Source organism: Trichosurus vulpecula, chromosome 1 (assembly GCF_011100635.1).
Source record: "Trichosurus vulpecula isolate mTriVul1 chromosome 1, mTriVul1.pri, whole genome shotgun sequence".
Taxonomy (NCBI): domain Eukaryota; kingdom Metazoa; phylum Chordata; class Mammalia; order Diprotodontia; family Phalangeridae; genus Trichosurus; species Trichosurus vulpecula.
Genome location: NC_050573.1, coordinates 552,999,286 through 553,020,355, shown reverse-complemented (window position 1 = coordinate 553,020,355; position 21,070 = coordinate 552,999,286). Strand labels below are relative to the sequence as shown.

At 38.3% G+C, this 21,070-nt stretch overlaps 2 protein-coding genes across 2 annotated transcripts in view; both read right to left on the bottom strand.

Annotated features, from left to right (window-relative positions):
* Positions 1–530: 530 nt before the first annotated feature.
* Positions 531–13,775, bottom strand: ARL6IP1 (ADP ribosylation factor like GTPase 6 interacting protein 1). Its single transcript, XM_036741711.1, has 6 exons — positions 13,398–13,775; positions 11,271–11,404; positions 10,759–10,878; positions 5,382–5,499; positions 4,473–4,557; positions 531–2,348 (listed from the first exon to the last, which is right to left on the bottom strand). Exons 1-6 carry the CDS (start codon positions 13,431–13,433, stop codon positions 2,230–2,232), a joined length of 612 nt encoding a protein of 203 aa, XP_036597606.1. The 5' UTR covers positions 13,434–13,775; the 3' UTR covers positions 531–2,229.
* Positions 13,776–15,572: 1,797 nt separating this feature from the next.
* SMG1 (SMG1 nonsense mediated mRNA decay associated PI3K related kinase) overlaps positions 15,573–21,070 on the bottom strand; it is a 122,150-nt gene continuing 116,652 nt past the window's right edge. The window contains exon 63 of the mRNA XM_036741710.1: positions 15,573–20,127. Within this exon, the coding sequence (XP_036597605.1) occupies positions 20,050–20,127 (78 nt within the window). The 3' untranslated portion in view covers positions 15,573–20,049. The remainder of the gene's footprint in view (positions 20,128–21,070) is intronic.

Genomic DNA, 21,070 nt, shown 5'->3' with positions numbered 1-21,070 from the left:
CCCCAGTGCATCTAGGGCCATCTTCAGTTGTCCTGATCCATATCTGGCCACTGGACCCAGATGGCTCTGAAGGAGAAAGTGAGGCTGGTGACTTTGCAACAGCCCTCCCTCACTTAAATCCAATTCACTCGCATGCCATGGTCTTCTTCAAGAACAAAGGACAAACAGCAGCAGCAATTGAACCTCTGGGACAAAATACAAACTCCTCAGTTTGGCATTTATAGCCTAGTGCCAGAAATGAGTGCCTACCTTCCCAGGCTTGCTTCACGTTACTCCCCTTTCACGCTTATGTTTCAACTAAATTGGCCCACTTGGGCCAAACTAACACTATTCCTCAAGGACTATGTCATGGAGACCACCTTAAAACCCAGAACGCTCTTTGCTATACAAACTGGCTTATATAAGCTCTAAGACAGACCCTTTATAGTAAGTACCTGTAATATTATAGTGAATTCAAGGTAACTCATCAACACAAAGATTTAAGTTTGATTAGATAATTTTCTTGGTTGAGCTTTAAAAATATGCTAGAATGTAAGTAAAGAGTTTAATTTTTTTATTCTTTCTCATCCTTCTTTATTCTCTCCCCGTTTCTTCCTACACAAAACACAGTAGAAGGAATAATACAGGATTAAAACAGTAGAGGTCATCAGTACAACACACAAAACCAACTATGAAGACAGGCTTATTTACAAGAGGAAATCAATGCAATATTTTCTAGGTGGTTTGTATATCAGACAACATTCATAAAACTAATCATGCTACATGGGCTCCCTGGCTACAGTAGTATTCTGAAAACAAAAGTTTACTGTTAGAACATAAATTATCACAGCCCAGTTTTTTATAATTTCAGTGCAATTAAATTCACAAAACTATATCATAGTTAGTAAGATTTTAAATATTGTTTCTAAACATTCCTTGACATTTTTCACAAGGGGCAGGGTGTTGGTGGAGAAGAAGTGCTGCAAGCTTCAGAGGTTTCTTTATTCAAATTCAAAGCTACCTCAATTTCTGGCTATGAAAGTGAATATAATTTAATACCTGGTAAATTCAAAACATACGAACGGGGGAGGGGGGGGCAGACTTTCTAGCATACTTTTACCAATAGCCCTTTCATTCTCTATGGAGTGGTCAAAGAAAAGGACACAGGCAATCACTTGTTTTTATATTAAAGCCATGGTGACAGCAGTGTCTTCTAACTATTAATGAGTCATAAGTCTGAAAATTTTAAATAGTATCTCATGAGATGTATCATCTATTAGAGTGGGTCTTCACAAATTTAAGGGTAAGTTTTACTGTTTGGTTTTAGAGCTAGGAGTGAATACTATTGGCCACAACTCGTTTCTAAAGTTTTTACCTAATGGTGACTCTACTCATTAGTTATTCCTTTGCCCTCTCCCCCAGGCCAAGGATTTAGATAATTATAACAGTGGAACTCTATTTAGGAGGTACTATAATGAACCTTCTCAATGACTTATTAAATAGAAGTTACTGTTTCTTAAATGTGAGGGCACAAGAGTGACTGACAGTAGCGTGCCAGACTGCTACGTGGCAGCAATGATCTAATTTCTGCACACTGCCAAGGTGTTCCATAGGGGCAAAACATTAACCAAACCATCTTTTAAGTAATTCTGTAGGCATCTCCATGATAATGAATAGGAATGGAAAATTAATGCTAATTGGTCTCTTTGTCAGAAGTGACAAAATTGGTCATTATATCCATGGAGCCAACTTCTCAAAGCAGGATGTGAAACCTACTTTCTATACCCACAGACCACCACTATTTCTCTAGGAGGAAGTTTAACCTGAGATTTTCCACTTTAAGATGGACTGTATTACTCAAGTTACTGTTAACATTCTAAAGGACTAAAGTGAATTACTATACTAGTGAATTACTAAACTACTATCCTAGAGGGTTTAGTTATCTAAAAATGCCAGTTCAGTTAACCTTGGGTGATGAAACAAGAACAAGTCCAGAGGGGGCCATTTCACAGACAGCTATTTTCCATGTTATCAATATTAATCAGTGAAGACACATTCTGTTCAACTTTATACAAAGACACAATGCATAGGCCCTTTCAACTTGTCAGTCTCAAATTCATATCAAGAGCCAATCAGAAGTTAAATGAGAAAGTAAAAATGTGCTTCTGCAACATTTTAGTACACATACTTTGTAGAAACTGTTCCCAAGGACACTATGTCACATTTATGATACTCAATGAAAGAGATGCATCATTCATTTTTCTTCTCCTTTTGTTTGAGGAGCTTGTTTATCTCCCTTTTGGCCATTCCAATGTACTTTGAAATGATTCCATGTTGGTTCAGTCCAGGAAGTAGCAGCAAGAAAGTTACTAAAAGCAAAAAGAAATTAAGTTAAGCAACATGTATCAAAATATGCTTCATATTATGGTTACATATGCTTGTTTTATATCTCTCCTCGTATTTACAGAGTTTTTAAAGAACTAGTTCATATTTTTCTCTATCTCTGAAAGTACCTCACATATTTATTTTTAATTTTTTCCTTTTAAAAAATGATTTTCCTTGAGTAAAGCAACCCCTTTAACAAGCATACATAATCAAGCAAAACAAATTCCTATGGTGGTTGTGTCCAAAAAATGCCTCATTTTGCATGCATCCTGAGCCCATTACCTCTGTCAAAAGGAAGGTAGCATTCTTTATGTAAACATTTTTTTTTAAACTAACAGCTGAGTTGGCCTCTAATTGTCTCTCTTTCCATCTAACAGTTAACCGATTCAACTCTTTACTGTCCTTTACTCTTGAATCCCATTCCTCTGTCCTATCCATGCTACCAACTTAACCAAACCTCAAACCCAGACTAGCTTCCATCATTTACCTCCTCCACTTCTACTCATGCTGCTGAACTGGGAGAAATCACACAACTAATCTGACTAGGTTCCCTATGAATTTATGCTGTCTAATCTCAACTGTGCTTTCAAAACAAGACAATCTTTTTCATTTCTTCCTCAATGATTCTTTAAGCCACTCCCCACAAAGGCTGTTTAAAGCCATTTTCTTCCCTCAAATTTCCCACACACCATCTCTTCCTCTCTAAAGATCTTGCCTCACTTTCCTGGAAAAGACCTAACATCATTTTAAGCATCTCTTTTCTCCATCTCAAAACCCCTTAACATGCCTCATTCACTTCTCTGTTGTATCTGTCTCTGACTAGGGGACCTATCTTCTTAAAGTCATCCTTGTCTATATGTACCCAAGTTGACCTCACCATGTCCCCATCTTCTCTAGCAGCGTGCCCCCATAATCACCCTCCTTTACAATCTTCAGTTCCTTTATTCCTTCTCCATCCTGAAAACCCCCCAAAGACCCTACTCCTCAAGCCATTATTCCTCCTGTTTCACAAACTCATTGAAACAGCTATTCACACTTACTGCCTCCACTTCCTCTCCTTATTTACTTCTCCTTTCTCTGCAATCTGACTTCTGACCTCTTATGTCAACAGAAACTATTCTCCCAAAGTTACCAGCTTTTGACACCATCGAACATCCCTTCCTCTTAGATACATTGGAAATTCTTGGGAGTTTTTGAGATAGTTCTCGCTTTGTTCTTTTCCTGTCTGACCAGACCTTTTCTGGTTTTTCATACATATCACAACTCCTAAATGAGATTCTACAAGGCTCTGTTCTGGGACCTCTTGTTCTCTCGCTATATTCTATCAACTCAACTAAATCAACTCACAAATTCCCATGGGTTTAATACAGCTGACTCTCAAATCTGGGTCTCTCTCCTGAGCTCCAAGAGCACTTCTACCCACACTTAGTTATAGCCTGGGGGCGGGGGGGGGGGGAAGGAGGCAAAAAAAAAAAAACCCAACAAAGTAAAAAGTGCATAGCAGAGAACAAAAGAAACTATCAACATAACATGTAATAGTTCTCATACAGGCTTTCTTGAAACGAAATTATCGTTACATACTCTGAATCCTTTCTTATGTTCTGCTATGCACAAGATATGCTTTTTATCCCTTTTCTTTGTATTTAAGTTCCAATATTTAAGTTTCTTTTTAAAAAGTACTTAATACTTAAAAAAAGGGGGAGCAACTAGGTGGTGCAGTGAATAGAGCACCAGTCCTGGGGTTAGGAAGACCCCAAATTTGGCCTCAGACACTTGCCACTTACTAGCTGTGTTACCTTGGGCAAGGCACTTAAACCCAATTACCCTGCCTTCCTCCAGCGCCCCCCCCCCCCCCCCAAAAAAAATTCTGTTTCCTTCCTTCAGAACTCTGCTCCAGGGCCAAATTCTGCGTGAAGCATTCCAATCCCCCTAGCTGTTAGCATCTGTGCCAAAACCAAAAAAACCCAAAACTTTACCCTCGTATTTATTTATATGCAATTATATATGTGCATGTTTTTTTCCCTCCTTGTAGAATATTAGCTCCTTGAGGTCAGGGCCCTTCTCATGTCTTAGCATACCCCTTTGGTTCAGTCTCTAAAACAACTTACCAATAAGGTAGGTGAGGAAAAGATTGTGGACTTGCTGTCCAATCCAAGCAACGGCAGCAAGGGAAACAATCATGGTCATGAAGTACTAAAAAATAAAAATGAAGAAGAATTCCCTGTTTACAGAGGTAGGATACCTGAAACACCTAAGCTCTTTAGGATTTCGTTATTACCACAAAGCAAACACAAATTATCTATGTTTAAATGTTCTATTTTCGCTCTTTACTCAGACCTCCTAATGTAAACCAAATCACTAGTTATTCCTTCCACATCGTGACTTAACCCATCACAATTTCAATATATTGCAGATCAGCCTAAGAAATTAAATGGGAGTTTTGTGGAAGCCACAGATGACCCTCCTTTGCCAGCACACGGCACAGAAAAAGTTTTGAAAATCAGATGTGCATAAAATACACGTATAGTATGGTATATCAACCCAAATTTTACAATAAGGTGCTATTAAATACCCCAGAAGAGAAAAAGAAAAAATTCAGACCTCTTTTCTTGTAGAAATGGAAGGCCAAAACACTTTATACAGAATTTCCAGATCTTGGGGGCACTGTGCCCCTAACCCCCATGATGTGGAGGGCAACTGTATTAGTTCAGAAGTTAACCCCTGCTACCCAAAAGACTCTTCCTATCATGTAAAAGTGAAGCAATTTTATAAGGGGATATTTATTCTAAATACAGTACAGGCATTTTACTTTTGTTTCAGCAAAGAAGAATAGAAAAAAATAAGGAAAACATTTTTATCCACAAGAGGAAACATTACCCCAAAACAGCCAAGTAGAGATAATGTAACTTTCTGACTTGCATGGCACAAACATTACTAACAAAAACCCCCACACGAATATGATGCTACTTTGAAGTCAGATTAGAAGGCATACTAAACAAGTGTCAAAAAACAAGTACCATTTTAGGTTTTTCTTCCTTCAGGGTGAAGAGGCGTCTCCACCAGCCAACAGTTCTACGCCGTGTCTTCACTAGATTGCTGCAAATTTCATGGAATCTTTGCTGCTGCTCAGTAGTCCTAGTGAAATAGTAACACCCAAGCACCCCACTTTTACTGTAAGCAAATTTCTGTTTTATATAGAACAGGAAGTCATAGACACAATTTTGTCATCTTACATTTTAAGATTCTTTCTACTAAAGCAAAATTTGGCAAAGAACCACAACAAAGCAAAATATTTTATCCTATACATGTAGAAGTTCTGATACAATTATGTGGCTCCAGAACCATGCTGTGTAAACCTCATTAATTCAAAGAGCCACTTAACTGTGTTGGTAAGGAAAATGGGCTCTTAGCACTTAGTTCAACAAGTGCCCTTGAAAAGTTTGGCTTTTGTTTCCTTTGAGTAATTCAGTGTATTTCACTGAGTCTTACTAAGTGCTAAGCCCCAGACTCTAACCTCTATTAGGTGTTAACCCCAATCTATATGGATGTGAACCTCCCAGGGTCCTAAGGGAAAGGGCTAACTCAAGAGCCAATCATAGCAGCCTAAGTTCTGGTCATTCAGATGACGTTTGAAGACGTCTGAAACCCTATAAGAAGAGAAGACAGAGCCATTTGCACAGGGCTCTCTCTCGTGATGGTGCTGATGCTCTAGAGACTCCGGGCAGCTGTAGCCAAGGAGCCCTCCAGCTCGTAAACCCAGATGCTGAGACTTTGAACTCTGGTAACTATGTATTGGGATTTGAATCAAAGTCTGTCAGTCGATGTTTGTACTTTGTTTGTATTTTGCTCTGAAGTTCAGGGTGCTGGTCTTTTCCCCTGAACTAAGTGAATGATATTTGGATGCTGAATTGAAGTAAGCTTGTCAACCCCTTAACGTAGCTTTCCTTAGTTAAGCAGATCAAAAGAACCTGTGCTTTTGCAGCATGCTGGTAGCATTCTTGTTGTTGGTCTTACACCCCCCACAGCAGCTGCTAGCTGGATTGTTAAAACACTAACTTTCTCAATGGTTTACTATATGAGAAGATCTTGCAGAGTCACAGGCTGCCCGTGTAAGAGGGGTATGTGGCTTTCCAGCCTCAGTCTAAGTTCCCACGGAAGGAAGAAAGGGTTGCAAAGTTTCTAATCAATGGCAAAAAGGTCTATATTCAATGTAATGTCACCTTTAAAATAAATTTACTCCTGGATATCCTACACAAACTGAACCATCTTTATTTCTGCATTTTAAGCTTTCACGGTACCCTAAAATTGAAAGCTAAAATTTATTAACATTCCTAAAGCCTACACCTGACTTATACATCTACTCAAAATCTTCAATGACTCCCTCTTTCCTGCAGCCCTCCACAATCTGGCTCCCACTATTTTTTGCCAATATTCTGTTATTCCCTTTTTCAAGCAGTCTATTTTATTCAAACTGGTCTGTTAAGTTGCTTCCTATAAATGAGAATCCATCACTCTGGAATGTACTTGTGCCTTCCCTATACCTTGCAGAACTCCTGACTTCCTCCAAAGTGCTGCTACAGGGGGCCTTTGTCTTGTCTTGTCTTCTAAGGAATCAAGAGCTTCTTGTTTTAATTCTGAGTAGGCATTCAGTTAGATCACAGTTACACAGTTGTTACACAGCAGTACACAGTTGTGATGTTTCTGGTCTGGAGTAGCACAGTGCTTTACATATGCCATTTTAAATAAACATTTTAATACAAAAGTTATTTTTCAGCACCAGTATCATAATGACATTTACCCACCCAAGTCACATTCATCTTCTACCAAATTTTTACTTAAAAAAAGTACAGTTTTGTTAAACATCAGAAAACCGATGGATAGGATGTTCCACTTGAATGATGAAGACTTGGGTTCAAATCTAATTTCAGGAACTTACTCTCTATGTGACCCTGGCAAATCACCTACTCTCCCTAAGCCTGTTTTATCATTTAAAATGAGGGTTAGACTTAGCCTCTCAGGTCTGTTCCAACTCTAAATCTATGGCATTCATTATTATCAACACTTTAACTGAATGACCTAAGGTGAATTACTGGTGTAAACACAGCTTCTACTGTGTAGAAATTAGGCCATACGATTCCCCACTAAAAACTATTACACATTCAAAGTACTATATATTATGCTTTATATGTCAGATGCTGAGTCAGTAGTGATTAAATTCTCAATCCATGAAGCTATTCCCTTTATTAGATAAATATGAAAGTGCAATTTAATCAAATTGTATTTATTTAACCTCTTATTGGTTCTGTTAACTGAGAAAAATTGCTTTTTCTTTATTCACTGTCCTTGGCATAGAAGAAAAATGTTAATAATAATTAAGTAGATCATGGGCCTTTTCTCTCCTGCCTCAACCACCCAAGTCACAGACATGATTCCTCTGCAGTAGGTTACTGTTAAGCTCTGGGGTGTACATTTTTTTTTTAAATTAAGATTTTTTATTTTTAGTTTACAACACTCAGTTCCGCGTAATTTTGAGTTCCAGATTTTCTTCCCCTCCCTCCACTCCCTGCTCCCCCCTCAAACCGCATGGAATCCAATACATCTTCTACATATAGCTTTACATTAAACTTATTTACACAGTAGTCAAGTTGTAAAGAAGAATTATGACCAATGGAATGAATCATGAGAAAGAAGGAACAAAACCAAAAAAGAGAGAAAAAAAAAAGAGGAAAAAAAAGGAGAGCAAACAGTGTGCCTCAATCTGCATTCAGACTCCATAGCTCTTTCTCTGGATGTAGATAGCTCTCTCATCATGAGTACTGGTGTACATTTTTAAAAGTGTGATGTCAAGGGAAAATTTCACAAATCAGTTTTTTTAAAACAATTCACTCGAGTCTCAATCTAAAGATGGCTGGTCAACATTTGGTTAAATTTTTTTATTGTTTGTTGATTTACCAGGTTTAATAAAATTAGAATTAAAAAAAAAATTAAATTTAGAAAAAGAAACAACACAGTGCTTTGGGTTTTTTTTGGGGAGGGGTGGGGTTAATGTATTCATTATTCAAGCATTTATCAAGTGTCTATTTGTGGCAGGAATGGATACAATGACACATACGAAAAAGTCCCTGACCTCTCCAGGAGCTTTACACATAGAAGTATACATAAAATAGAGAAAAGGTAATTTTGAGAAGAGTGTAGATGTGGGTATGAAGTTCATGGAAAGGGGGAAAGATGACACAGAACCAGAAAACAGCAAATGCCCAAACCTAATCAAATCTTACACTTGGGTTTGTTAACCAGAAATCACAACTTCATGGATAACAGATTAAAACAATCAAATTTAGAAATACAAAATGGGGGAAGTCTAAAAAAAAAAAGTTTGTCTAAAAGAGATCTGGGAGTTTTAGTGGACTGAATGCTTAAAGTAAGTCAAATGAGACGGCATCCAAATGACATTTTAGGTTGCCTTAAGAGCTACAGGATCCAGAATGAGGAAGGAGGTAGTCCAACTATATTCTTGTCGTAGTCAGATCATATGTAGACTACTCAGGTCAATTATGGGCATCACATTTTATAATGCTTTAAGAGGGTATATTCAAAGTAGAGAGAATAAAATGGGTAAGGAGCCTTAAGTTTACGCTATATTAGACGGTAAAGAAAATGGGCATATTTAGCTATGAGACTTGAGAGTAGATATGACAGCTGTTTTCTAGTATTTGAAAAGCTGCCTTATAGAAAGTTTCAAGGAACAGATCATGGTTAGGTTACAAAAACGCATATTTTAATTCAAAAGATAATAACATATCCCAACAATAAGAGCCATTTAAAAGGGCTGGGCAGTATCAGGATACAGTGAGACTCCCCTTACTAGAGGTCCTTAATCAAAGTAAGGATGACCACTGGTTGGATATTTTTATACTTAGCTGACCTCTTAAGGTCTTTTCTAACTCTGGAATGAAGTGATTTGTATTTTTGGAGATTTGTATTTCAGGAGTTTTTCCCTTTTCTCTTATTTAGAGAAAAATCTTTATAGATTTAGTAATCAAATTTTAGGAATGGTAGCTATAAAATTTGTCCACTCCAACTTTATTTCATCACTTTTAAACAAAATGCAAGTATATTTTTACAATGTAGTAAAAATAAACACTAAAAGAACAATAAAATGGCTTGTATTTTGGGGTTATGTACAATACCATTTTTTATTTGTTATATGATAAAAAGAAGTGTATGTGTAGTGCATACCCATGGACATTTATATAAAACTGCTACACCAGCCATTCTGGAAAACGGAAGTATGCCCAAAAAGTTTAACTGTGCATACCCTTAGGCCCAAAGATACCCTTAGGTCTACAATCCCAAAAAGACCAAAGAAAGAAAAGGACCCATAAATACAAAAATATTTATAGGAGCTCATTTTGTGGTGGCAAAGAACTAGAAACAATACCCATACATAAATAAATGCAGGTAGAAACCAGCTGGGGGATGATTTAACAAATTATAGTATTTTTTCTTGAAGAAAGGAGAAGGAAGAAAAAGATTAGGTAGCAGGAAAAAAATAGATTTGTTCATGGTAAATGAAAAACAAAAATGAAAAAATGCTAAGAAAGAAAATCTCAAACACAAACTGAGTTGATAATGAACCATTATGTTGAAAACCTCATCTCATTTTTGACACTTTCATTAATTTGTTATGGATTTAGTTAGAAGCTTACATGAAGATTTTTTAAAAAATCTTTTATATGAAATGAAAGAATAAGACCCATAGACTTTTAATAAGTGTAGTCACAATTTCATGTAATAGTCAAGGACAGAAACATAGATCTGGAATGTATCTACCATCTAGTCCAAACTATAAATATAAACCCAGAGAAGTGATTGAAGTCACACAGCTATAGTTACTAACAGAGCTGGTTCTTGAATTCAGGTTCCTTGACCTCCTAGTTTGGAGCTCATTCTACTCACTACAGTAGCTTGCTTTTTATTAACAGCATTTGTTTGTAAATTACTGTAGTTCAGATTTTATGGTGAAAAATCAGCTTGTTTTTCAGGATGTGTTTTCAGATATACTACAGAAAATACATAGTAACTTAGAAAAAAAAAGGAACACATTCACAACAAACAATATATTTTCAGCAGAGGTTACACTTCTTTCAAGGACTAATTAAGTGAGTTTTGACTAACTCCTTAATATCTTTAATTTAGTTGTATTTCTCAAAAGGAATTCTCTCCACTAGCCACAAGTGTCTTTCCCGCTATAAGATACTTAACCATTTTTCCTCTATTCTCCTGATGAATATTAAACTGAATCTTGGACACACAAGCTAGCAATTAAACTAGGCATCCTAATATGACAACAAACTTCTCCTCCTTGAGTTACTGAAGTATTATTTAACTTACCATTTATTGGAGCCAAATATTCTAGGAGCAAGAATGGGTACAAGGTAGTCCGCCAGACACAAAAACATCACGAAACAGGAAACACCAGAAAGAACAGATGGATCTAAGTAGTAGATCAAACTATTAAAGAAAAAAGAAAACAAGATTTAAATGTCAGATTACTACACAGTTTATTCCATAAAATCAACAAAAATATAAAAAGCATTCACTGCAAACAAAGCACTGAGTTAGATGAAGGAGTAGATGCAAAGTTGTGATGAGGTAATAGGCATGAGTCCAACACCTCAGAGAACTTAAAAGTCCAGTAGATGAATTTAGCACCAATACAATTATAATACACATTACATGATAAATGCGATAGAGCATGATAAAACAAAGTTTACATAAATAATGGAATGTGAGAAAGCTGATCTAAGAAAAGACATTCTTTACAGATTATACGTTACAAAGGGTTTAGGACACTGCATCAAAGGAGAGGCTTAAATAAAGGTGCAACCTCAAAGCTCACTTACAGGAATACCAAAGAAACCACGCCCACCACGGCAGGGGGAAACCAGGCTCTTTCCCATCGAAGGATTTTGTCAGCCATCAGCATCACTTCTCCCCATCCTTGTAACTGCTCTTCCAGGCTGGCAGTTTCTGCAGCCTGTGTACAATAAATACTTAAAACGGTCATTACAACATTCTTAACAGCAGTTGTGGCTAACTGAAAGCTAAATTCTTTCCTGGCACTACAGTGTTGATAAAATATCTATCCTCAGCTGAAACTAGTCAATAGTTCTAATTTTTAAGAAAGTCATAGGGGTCACCCAAAGGTCAATGATAAAAAGACTGCCCATATATACCAAAATATTTATAGCAGAACTTTTTGTAGAAGCACAGAGCTGGAAATAAAGTCTATTTCCATCAACTGGAACTGACTAAACAAGTTGTGGCACATCAGTGTGATGAAATAATACTGTGCCAAAAGAAACGATGAGAAGGATATGAATGTAGAAAAGCATGAAAAGACTTATGAACTGAAAGTAAAGGAAGTAAGCAAAATGGCGTAATGTAAATAATGACCGCAACAACGTTCGCAAGAAAAATAAGAAAACAATGAAAAACTGTTGTGAAATGATAAAGACCAAGCTCAGACCCAAAGACAGAAGACACCTGGGTGTGGTACACTGTGTATGATGTCGGGACATTTTTGATGTATTGATTAGTCTGGTTGAACTGTTTTTTTCTTCTTCGATGTAAGAGATGACTCTCTAGGGGGAAGATGGGAAAGAGATAAAGTGGGAAATGTAGGTGATATAAAGATAAAAGGCATCAAAACATTTATAAAGTCATTAGGCTAAAAGGCTAAATTTTTATTTAGTGTAACTTTATCAAAGGCTCAGGTCTCGGTAGTTTTTAAAACAAAAATTGCCATTTTAGTAAACCCATCAATTATGGTAATCAAAGGGATTTACATCTTTCTTGGAGTAAGAAGGTCTCTAAGATATCTTTCAATTTTTAAAGATTTTCCAGACAGCCTTCAACTTTCGAAACAACTTTCTCGTAACAAGAAACCATAGATTTTTAACATCACTCGAAACAGAGGCATATTGCATTTATACTTAAAGTAGATGACGCCTGATTTCATCAAATTAGGACGCTCTCTCTTAAGCTCCACACAAACTTCCCCTTGCAGTTTGTGGAGGAATTTGAGAAACGCAAATTACCGACAAGTAATTTGAAAAATCACAACACAACAGAACTAGCATCGCCGGCTATTTCTAAGAATCACTTAGAATTAGTCAGACGAGAAATACTCTAGGACTTTGTGAGTTTCACTCTCCTCGGGTGAAGGGGCCGCTCTCTGAGCTTCCTCCCCACAATCCTCCAGGCCTAAAGATTGCTATGTCAAACTCAAAGGTTTTCCATCTCCACTCTCTTCAATGAAACGGAGAGACCTTCCAAGGCGCAGAGAGGAAAGAGCCCCCAGGTTTTCTAAGCAGTTTGGCCCGTCAATGGGTACCTCCAGATCGGAGTTTTCTCATTTCTAAAAAGGTGTTGGCCCAGGTCATCTCGAAGACCCTTTTGCAGCTCGGAGAGCCCGTGACCGCTTTACATCGAAATCCCGGTCAAATCGCAAGCTATTTTGCTCTTCAAAAATCACCCGTTAAATAATCCATCAGCGGTCCGTTCCGACTTCCCCCGGCCCGACCCCCATTCCCTGCAGCAAGAAGCCTCCACCCTTATTTGAGCTCATCCGAAACTGGAGGAAAATTCTATTTCTGCTCAACCTCGACGTTTTCCCTGGACAGGGGCGGAGGGCACGGCAGGATCAGGTGGGATTTACTGCCTCATTTTGCTCACATCCATCCATCCCCCCTTCCAAACGCCTACCTTCTTCCGACGACTAAACCAAGGCCTTCAGCCCGCCCCTCCCCCCGCCCCCCGCCCAGCGTAGGCTCCACTCGGGAAGTTAAGACAGCCAAACGCCTCGAGGCCCAACCAACGGTACTCAGTATTTAGCAGAGGAGGGAGGACGGTGATGAAGATCCTCCTCCAGCCCGCGACCAGTCTACTAGGTCGGCCGCGGCACGTAACTAACCCAGCGGGGGGAAGGCCTGGGTCCTGTCTCTGCTACGGGCTTCCGGGCCACTCACCAGCAAGTTGCTGCTGCGATTGTCTCCCTCGGCCATGTTCCCGCAGCGCCTCCCAAGATAACCGGCCGCCCCTTCCAGATCCCAAAGTAAAAGATTTAATACTACGCCAACAGCCCTTCGCAGTATCCTTAACAGAGGAGGCCTTGCGGCCCAGGCCTTTTTATAGGCCGGCTCCCTTTCCCGACAGGCCCTGCGAGCCTATCTTTTCATTGGTAGGATTCAGGTGAAGCTGAGGATCATACCGGCCAATCACGAGCCGGTGCATGTTTTCAAAACGAGGCTGAGAAAGATTGAGGGGCGGGGAGATGAGTGGGTTGGCCAATCATCCCTCGGATCCGTTCTAAACCCTCCCTCCCCTCACCTCGACTTTACAGGTTCGGAAGCCGTTCAACCGTCTCAGGTACGGAAGGGATTCGAGCGCGTGCGCGTGCAGCCAGGCGCAGGCGCAGATTTTTCTCTTCCCCGTTAGTCGTCTCGGTAAAATGGCGAAGGGTCAGATCTAGCGGCGGCTCCTCGGCTTTTTGCCGGCAGACGGGAGCTTTCCGATTATATTTCATTCCCACTTTGCAAAACGCCACGAACGAAAACGGAGAGCGGTCGTACGTTAGGGAGAGGAGGGGCTGGTGTTTGATTTTTATACGGCTGAGTGAAATCAGCCCACGAAGTCCGGAGGACCCTCGCTTTGATCCCGGGCGAGTCACTTTACCCCGATTGCCTCCAAAATTTATTTACATGGATAAGCGAGTTGTGCAAGCGTTTGCTGGGGTTAGTCCAAGGGTCTGCCCGGTAACACCCCTGGCGAGCGTATGTGGCTTTGCCCCCATCCCCGGCTGCTGCAAAGGCCCCATTAGATAACGGAGTCACACGGACTAGGCCTCGCATGAATGACCCTTTAGAGTCTGAAAGCGGCTTTAGGAGTATCTCCCCATCACAGCTGCGGGGAGGGCCCGTGCCAGTGTTCGAACTCGGGTCTTCCCGATCCCTGATCCGGTGTGGCGTCCACCGGAATCGCCCGGCCGCACGGTTGTGAGGGTCCTCACGCTAAAGAACGGCCAAACCGTGAACTTTCCTAGAAGGTAAAAGCTTTGTCCCCAGGTGCACAGCGGCGCTTTACGTCACGGTCCCTCAAAGACCGCGGTGGTGGACCGGCGCTCAGTGCTTTGTTTGGCGTAGACAACAAACGCCCTTTTTGGAGGGACAGTTAGAGCTCCAGACTGACCGGCAGGTGGTTGGGCAGCACTGGAGTGGAATAGGTGGAATACCCTCAACTGAAGGGAGCTCCTATAAAGGGTCTTGAGGATGAAGTGGGATGATGATGGATGTGGAAAACCTTTTTCTCTCTCCCGCAGAAGTGCAGGAATAGATTTTTATTTTGAAAATCCTAAAAAAGAAGATGCTTTAGGCAGGGTGGTATGATAGGCACCTATGGTATGATACATACTGCAGCGCCTTCCTGCGCACTTAGTCCATAGTCACAGCCTCACCAAGTTTTCCCCACCTTTACTACTGAAGCTGCCCATCAGCACGGCTTTGGGGTTTTTTTTAAGGAAAGGGGAAAAAAAAACCCGTGAAATTAACAGATTGTTAATAACGTTCAAATTTTAAATAGTAAAAAAATGGATTAGATCTTCAGTAAATTCAGTGTTTTACTTAAAATACATGCTTCGTACCATAGATTCTTTCCCCACGCCCTTTTTTGGCTTTTGTAATAAAAGGATGGGAGGTTCTTTTTTTTTTTTTACTTTGAAAAGTGCCAAATCATAACAGGACAAACACTAGCAGACTTTGCAGATTAAGCTGATGAGCTATCCATCCCACTCTTGGGTAAATTTTTAATTAATCTTTATTTTGAAACTAGTATGGTTGGATTTTTTAAAAAAAGCCAAACTCTCAAAATGAAGTCATTCAATTGGACCCATGAAACCACAACTTCCTTGTATGATTTTTCAGTTTTGCAACCATACTGAATTTCTTTTGAAGTGATAATTCTTTTATCCAATTTGATAAACATGTATCTTTTAACATTTTAAAAATTAAGAAAACTTGGTTGGGGGTAACAAACAATTGTACACATCATAGAGCTGTAGGAAGGTAACTTATATTTAGTGTTAGGGCTAGAAAGTATTTTTAGTAGTCTGCTTAGATCAATAAATTCAGAATTTAACATTAGCCCGGTTGAGTTTAAACCTTTATTTCTTGAAAAAGGTATTTTACACAATCTTTGCCATATTTATGCAATGTATGCACAAAGTTTGCTTGTAAATTTTTTTTTCAAAAGATGCATTATTAACATTTTCAGGAAGCTGGTGTGATACACTCACAAAATATTTCCATTGGGGAGGCAATACAACCTTTGTACAGAGCAACCACTTCCTTTTATACAGTTCTGTTAAGAAAAGGAAGATTCATTTTAAATTATTTGCCCTCATAATAATGGTAAATGGAGAAATTATTCATGTCACATATTCTGATTACCATTACAAGTGGTAGAGAAAGAAAAGTGTTTCACACCAGAAAAAAGTAATGAGGGGTATAATTGTTGAACAAAACATTTGAGGTTTGAATGTTGTAAAAATATGCGCTTATATTTAAATTGGCCTGTTTTTTTTAAAAAAATAAAAACAAAGCATCTTTCCACAACTCTGTATTTCTGAGCAACATGCAATTCTTTTACTATTCACCACTTTTGAAAATACATCTAACAACTGCATTACATTTTTACATTATTAGTACAACAGTTTTTCCTTAATAAACCCACACAATTGAGTACGGAAAACCAATTGATCTACAGTCTGCTTGTTTTACAATCCACTGTTTTAAATGAGAGATTCTCTTGGCCTCGGCCAAGTGTTCTGCACTTTTTGTCTGTTAATGAAATTGAAATGTTGCTATTCCCAATACGGGTCTAAGGAGCAGGAAAAGTGCAACAAAACCCACACAACTTCATAGTATGGTAAATTTCTTTTCCATCCTATCTCTTGAAAAAAAAATTTACCTTATCTAGATAAGCTACCATGTCTTTTTTTTTCCTAACTGGAAACATCAAAGCATAAGCCACGCTCTTTCACTGAATGTTAACAATATTCTACCTTTAAAGCCTAAGGAAAATAAAATATCCTAATTTAGTTTTATTGATAATGTGTAAGCCAAGTGAGAAATGGAAGGTCACTGATTTTAATATTCATCTAATTTCACGTAAAAAACATTTAAGGGTGATAATAGTAAATAATTTGTCATTTTCGTTTGAATGAGCAGCTCAATTAGGCTTGAAGAAATTGGCTGAATTGTAGTTTATGTCCCCAAAGGAAGGAAACTGCCAAGAAGAGCACAGAAAAGGAACCAGTTCCGTTTGGGTGCTACTCAAATAAGTAACCTTCAAAAATAATTACATAAATGCTGAGGAAAGTGGAAGGGGGAAGAATTCTCAGAATTAAAGTACTGTCTATAACTTAAGAAGGTATTTAGATTGCACTTAAAACTCTTAATATTTGGCTGTACTCACACTGCCCTGATCAGAAATTTTAAATGGCTCTTTCCTTAAAATTTTACAGATTTGACCAACCAAACACTGGAGAAAACCCCTACAATGCAGGTAACACAACAATGGAAAACCATTTAGAGTATAACAAGAAGGTGGAGAGACAGGGTTAATTGGGAGTGCTAGATTACTTTCTTTATCTTAAATTTCAGTCTTAAACTTTGGCATCTGAAAGCTAGTAAAGAATTTAAGACTTGGGTTGTGATAGTGGATCAACAGTTCTACCTAAACTCTCAGTCCCTACAGAGAAAGGAAAACTATGCATGAAGACCATAAGATCAAATCTAGAGACTCTTAATACTGTCACCCAAATAACCTAACCATCAAGAAAGCTGTATAAGAACTGGTCATGAACACAATGGGACAGACACATTAAACAGACCAGTGAAACTGCTATAGGTACTTCACAAACTAGTATACCTCCAGAGCTTTATCAGGCAAACATTTCTCAAAACAAAAATTCCAATGACTTAGACAACATTCATAACACTAAGGATAATTGAGCCTTGAGAGAAAAGAAAAATAGCTGCTTGGACGTTGTCAACCTGAATCGCTAAAAAAAAAAAACCCAAATGACTTTATTTTCCATATTTTGTCTGTTACTAATTATGATTTCATAGCTGCTTTATCTTTACATTTTACTAACATGAAACCTACAGCTCTATCTGATCTGCTACAACATCAGTGTCTCTTGAACCTATGCATGTCTTGAAGATACTGGTAAATATTCTTATAGCAATCTAAAACTGCAATTTAAATTCCATGAGGAAATCAAGCTACTATGCAATAAATGTCAATATACATTTGGAGTCACAATTTAATGTTCGGAAAACAAAACATTTCTTGTTTTGATGGTGTTACCTCAAACATTGAAAGGACCATTTTGTCAAAGGTTATGCATGGGTAATTTACTAGATGTGTATGGGTGCTATTTTTCATAGTAAAGGTGTTTCACTGTATTAGCTGGGATAAAGTGCCAAGGCACCTGTGAAGTCTGATATGTCTTGGAATTTTCTATTAACCTTTCTTAACTAAACAAGAAGCCATTTCTGAATACTACACCTAGGAGCTGATTTGGGCTTGTTATGCTTAAAAAAAAAAAAGCAGGGATATTTTTTCATTTCGATAACACAAAGAAAAAGCAGCTTCATTTTTGGATACTAGGAGGTCCATGTGAGATGAAATAAATTCTCACAGCTTCTAGAAAACAGCAGCATGCAAAATGCATTATGGCATTACTATTCCAGCTTACATTTTATTAAAATAAGGTTCACCATAAACAAAGTAAAAAATTGTGACAGGATCTTTTGTTAGGCACAGGGATATTCAAATGCCATCTTTCTTGCAATACACAGCAAAGTGTTAAGGCATCTATAATGAAATGCATTATCTCATGGGAATCAAATAAGAGTAATGAAACAATCAGAAAATACAAAAAGCTACTAAGTATATGGAATTTTTCTTAACACTTCGAATTTGTGAAAATTGGAAAGTGAACTCTGTCCAAAAATTTACCAAGAATTTGAAAACTGTTCTGGAGGTCAGGTTTTAATCTTGTTTTGCTTTCATTAAGACGTGATTTGAAAATTCCTATTCTGGCCAGGATTCTGGTTTACTGAATAAGACTTCAGTATTAAAATGCAATGCTAAATTTAAGGAAACCTTGATCATGAGTTCACTGTCATGTATTACTGAATCTATCAAAATCATGCTATATAAAGTAAAATACTTCACACACTAAAACTTTAATATTTAACTGAACAAAATGTTGGTGGTTCCTCTTACTAGTGTTACATGAAAAAGTCCTAATACACCACATGAACTAAAGAATTTTAATTTTGCAAATTAAAAGTATCAAATGAGGAAACTGAATTAAAAGAACATATCACTCTACCTCCACCAGAACATCACTTTATTGTTCATCTGTCATCAACAATGTAAAACTCTACTAGATATTCTATCCTGGTTTTTAAAAAAGGTAAAAGATTACATTGGATTGGCTACTCTTTTATGAAAGAAACTACAGCAATCAAGGTAGAATGAGCTTTGTGGGGAAATTCTGAATGACTCACCCCTACCACCCCCCCTACTTACTCTGCAACAGCAGAGAGAAGTATACATTAAATCAAACGCCTTTTAGATTAATTACCTTTAAATGCACAGTGACAATTTGGGAAACTGTACATGATAGAATCACAGAAATGACTTAACCAGAATTACATTTTGTATGTGATCATTCAACCTTTAAGTAATCCTTGAATTTTCAATGTTTTCAGTGCTTTTGGAGAAATGTCCATTTATCAAAAAGAATCTAGGTTAACAATATTGAGACTGAAGTACGTGAAATACAAGGATTGAAATAAAAGTTTATTTGAAATATGGCTAATCTACTAGACTAGGCAAAAGGGGAAGGAGTAGGATGGGCAGGGGAGGGGGGGGGTGGGACAGGGAAAGGAGGAGCAAGGAAAAGACAGGGGGAAGGGGGAAACCCAGACTTTTTCTTCATTTCAGAAGTTCTTCCACTGCAGTGTATCTGTTATACAGCTCTCTGCTTTCAGTCCGTTTCTGAAGTTCATAGTGCGTAGCCTTTTTTTTTTTTCCAAACTTACTGGTCAACCCAACCAGTACTGCTACCACACAACAAGTGTAACACAAGAATCTGAACGCATCAAATCTTCCTTTGCTGTGATTTCTTCATGGCCCCAGTTTTCTGTTTCTCTTTGAACGGGCTTTGGTATTTCCTGGATTGTACACACAGGGTCAGGTGGAATGGAGTTCCAAATCACTCTGCACTCTGTAGCATTCGGATTTCTTTCTGCAGCTAACCTCCTGACACGTTTGCAGCTGTTCCGTAGCAGAAAGACAATCGTGGTGTTCAGGCGGTGAACTTTCACCCTTGACCCTGGGGTTGCAGACCATTGTGTTTAGTGTATCCCTGAGTGCAGCTATCTTGCAGGATTCACTTCCTAGTGCACCGAGATTTCCTAGGTTTCCTCAGATTAAGCCCCAGTATGCACCACCACCGACTGTGGTGTGGCTATGGATGCCTGAGGCCGAGTTGATTCTGGTAGATGTCTGACCTCGCTTAACCAGACTGATCTGCAGTTTTCCCATTCATACCCAGGCTGTCCAACCTTCATACAGCTGAGCCAAGTTATCTAGATTAGTTGCTTCCTTAATCACATAGTCAACCTGTAAAACAAAGCAAAAAAATTTAAAACTATAACAATTTTCAAAATAGGTAAAACTCGTTTGGGAGTAGAGATGAAAAGTTGGTTGTGATTCCCAAATGAGGCAGCAGTTTAGATGACTTATCTAAAACTTGCAAGAGCAATGGATATATTTAAAAATTATAAGGCAAACTCCTTAGGAAGAATGAATTCTAAGAGGAATCCTCACACTATGCAACACAGGTTTAAAATCCTGAATATGTTGTTAAAGGTGTGCTTCTGGTACATTGCATTTGGAGTCAGAACCTAGGTTCTAGTCCACAAGTCTGCAGTTTACCACCTGTATAATACTGGGTAAGTCCCTTAACTTTTCTGGGCCTCAGGTTCCTTATGTGTAGAATTCGAGGGTTGGATTAGTGATCTTTGAGGGCTTTTGAATTTTAAACTTATGATCTTATGAATGTAAAGCAAATAGGGCAAGGTCCACATACGAACAATGTGGAAAAAGCATATCTGTATAAAAAGTTATAATAAGAATGTCTAATTCCTTAAATTATAAATCACTGAGATGGGATGCTATAGCATTCTCTCATAGTCAAAGATATCTCTAAAAAGCTAAGTACACACTAAATCCTCTCCAAGCTCCTTAATTTTTTTCTTTTGTAAAAATGATACATTAACTATTCCAAGAGAAAACTTAAAGAAACCCTCTTATTCACATTACAACTTCCATTACGACTTGTAGACAATCTCGAGATATGTAGGTGGAAACACCCTCTTTCTGTTGGACAAGTTGGGGAAAAACAAGAACCTCTATAAGAGCTGGATAGATATTCCCCAGTGTGTTGGGAGATGTGTAAAGCACAGTCTATTGAGACACTGGGAGGTTTCTGACAGCCAGTGAAAGTAGAACAGAGTCAGGAAATGGAGAGCCCAGTTTAAGGATCAGCAAGTCGGCCAGTGAT

Coding starts and splice junctions, on each gene's coding strand:
- ARL6IP1 (XM_036741711.1), bottom strand. CDS start 13,433: ATGGCCGAGGGAGACAATCGCAGCAGCAACTTGCTG. Junction 10,879..11,270: donor GTGGTTTCTTTGGTATTCCT/GTAAGTGAGCTT, acceptor TTTCTTTAATAG/TTTGATCTACTACTTAGATC. Junction 2,349..4,472: donor TTTCCTCACCTACCTTATTG/GTAAGTTGTTTT, acceptor TTTTGCTTTTAG/TAACTTTCTTGCTGCTACTT.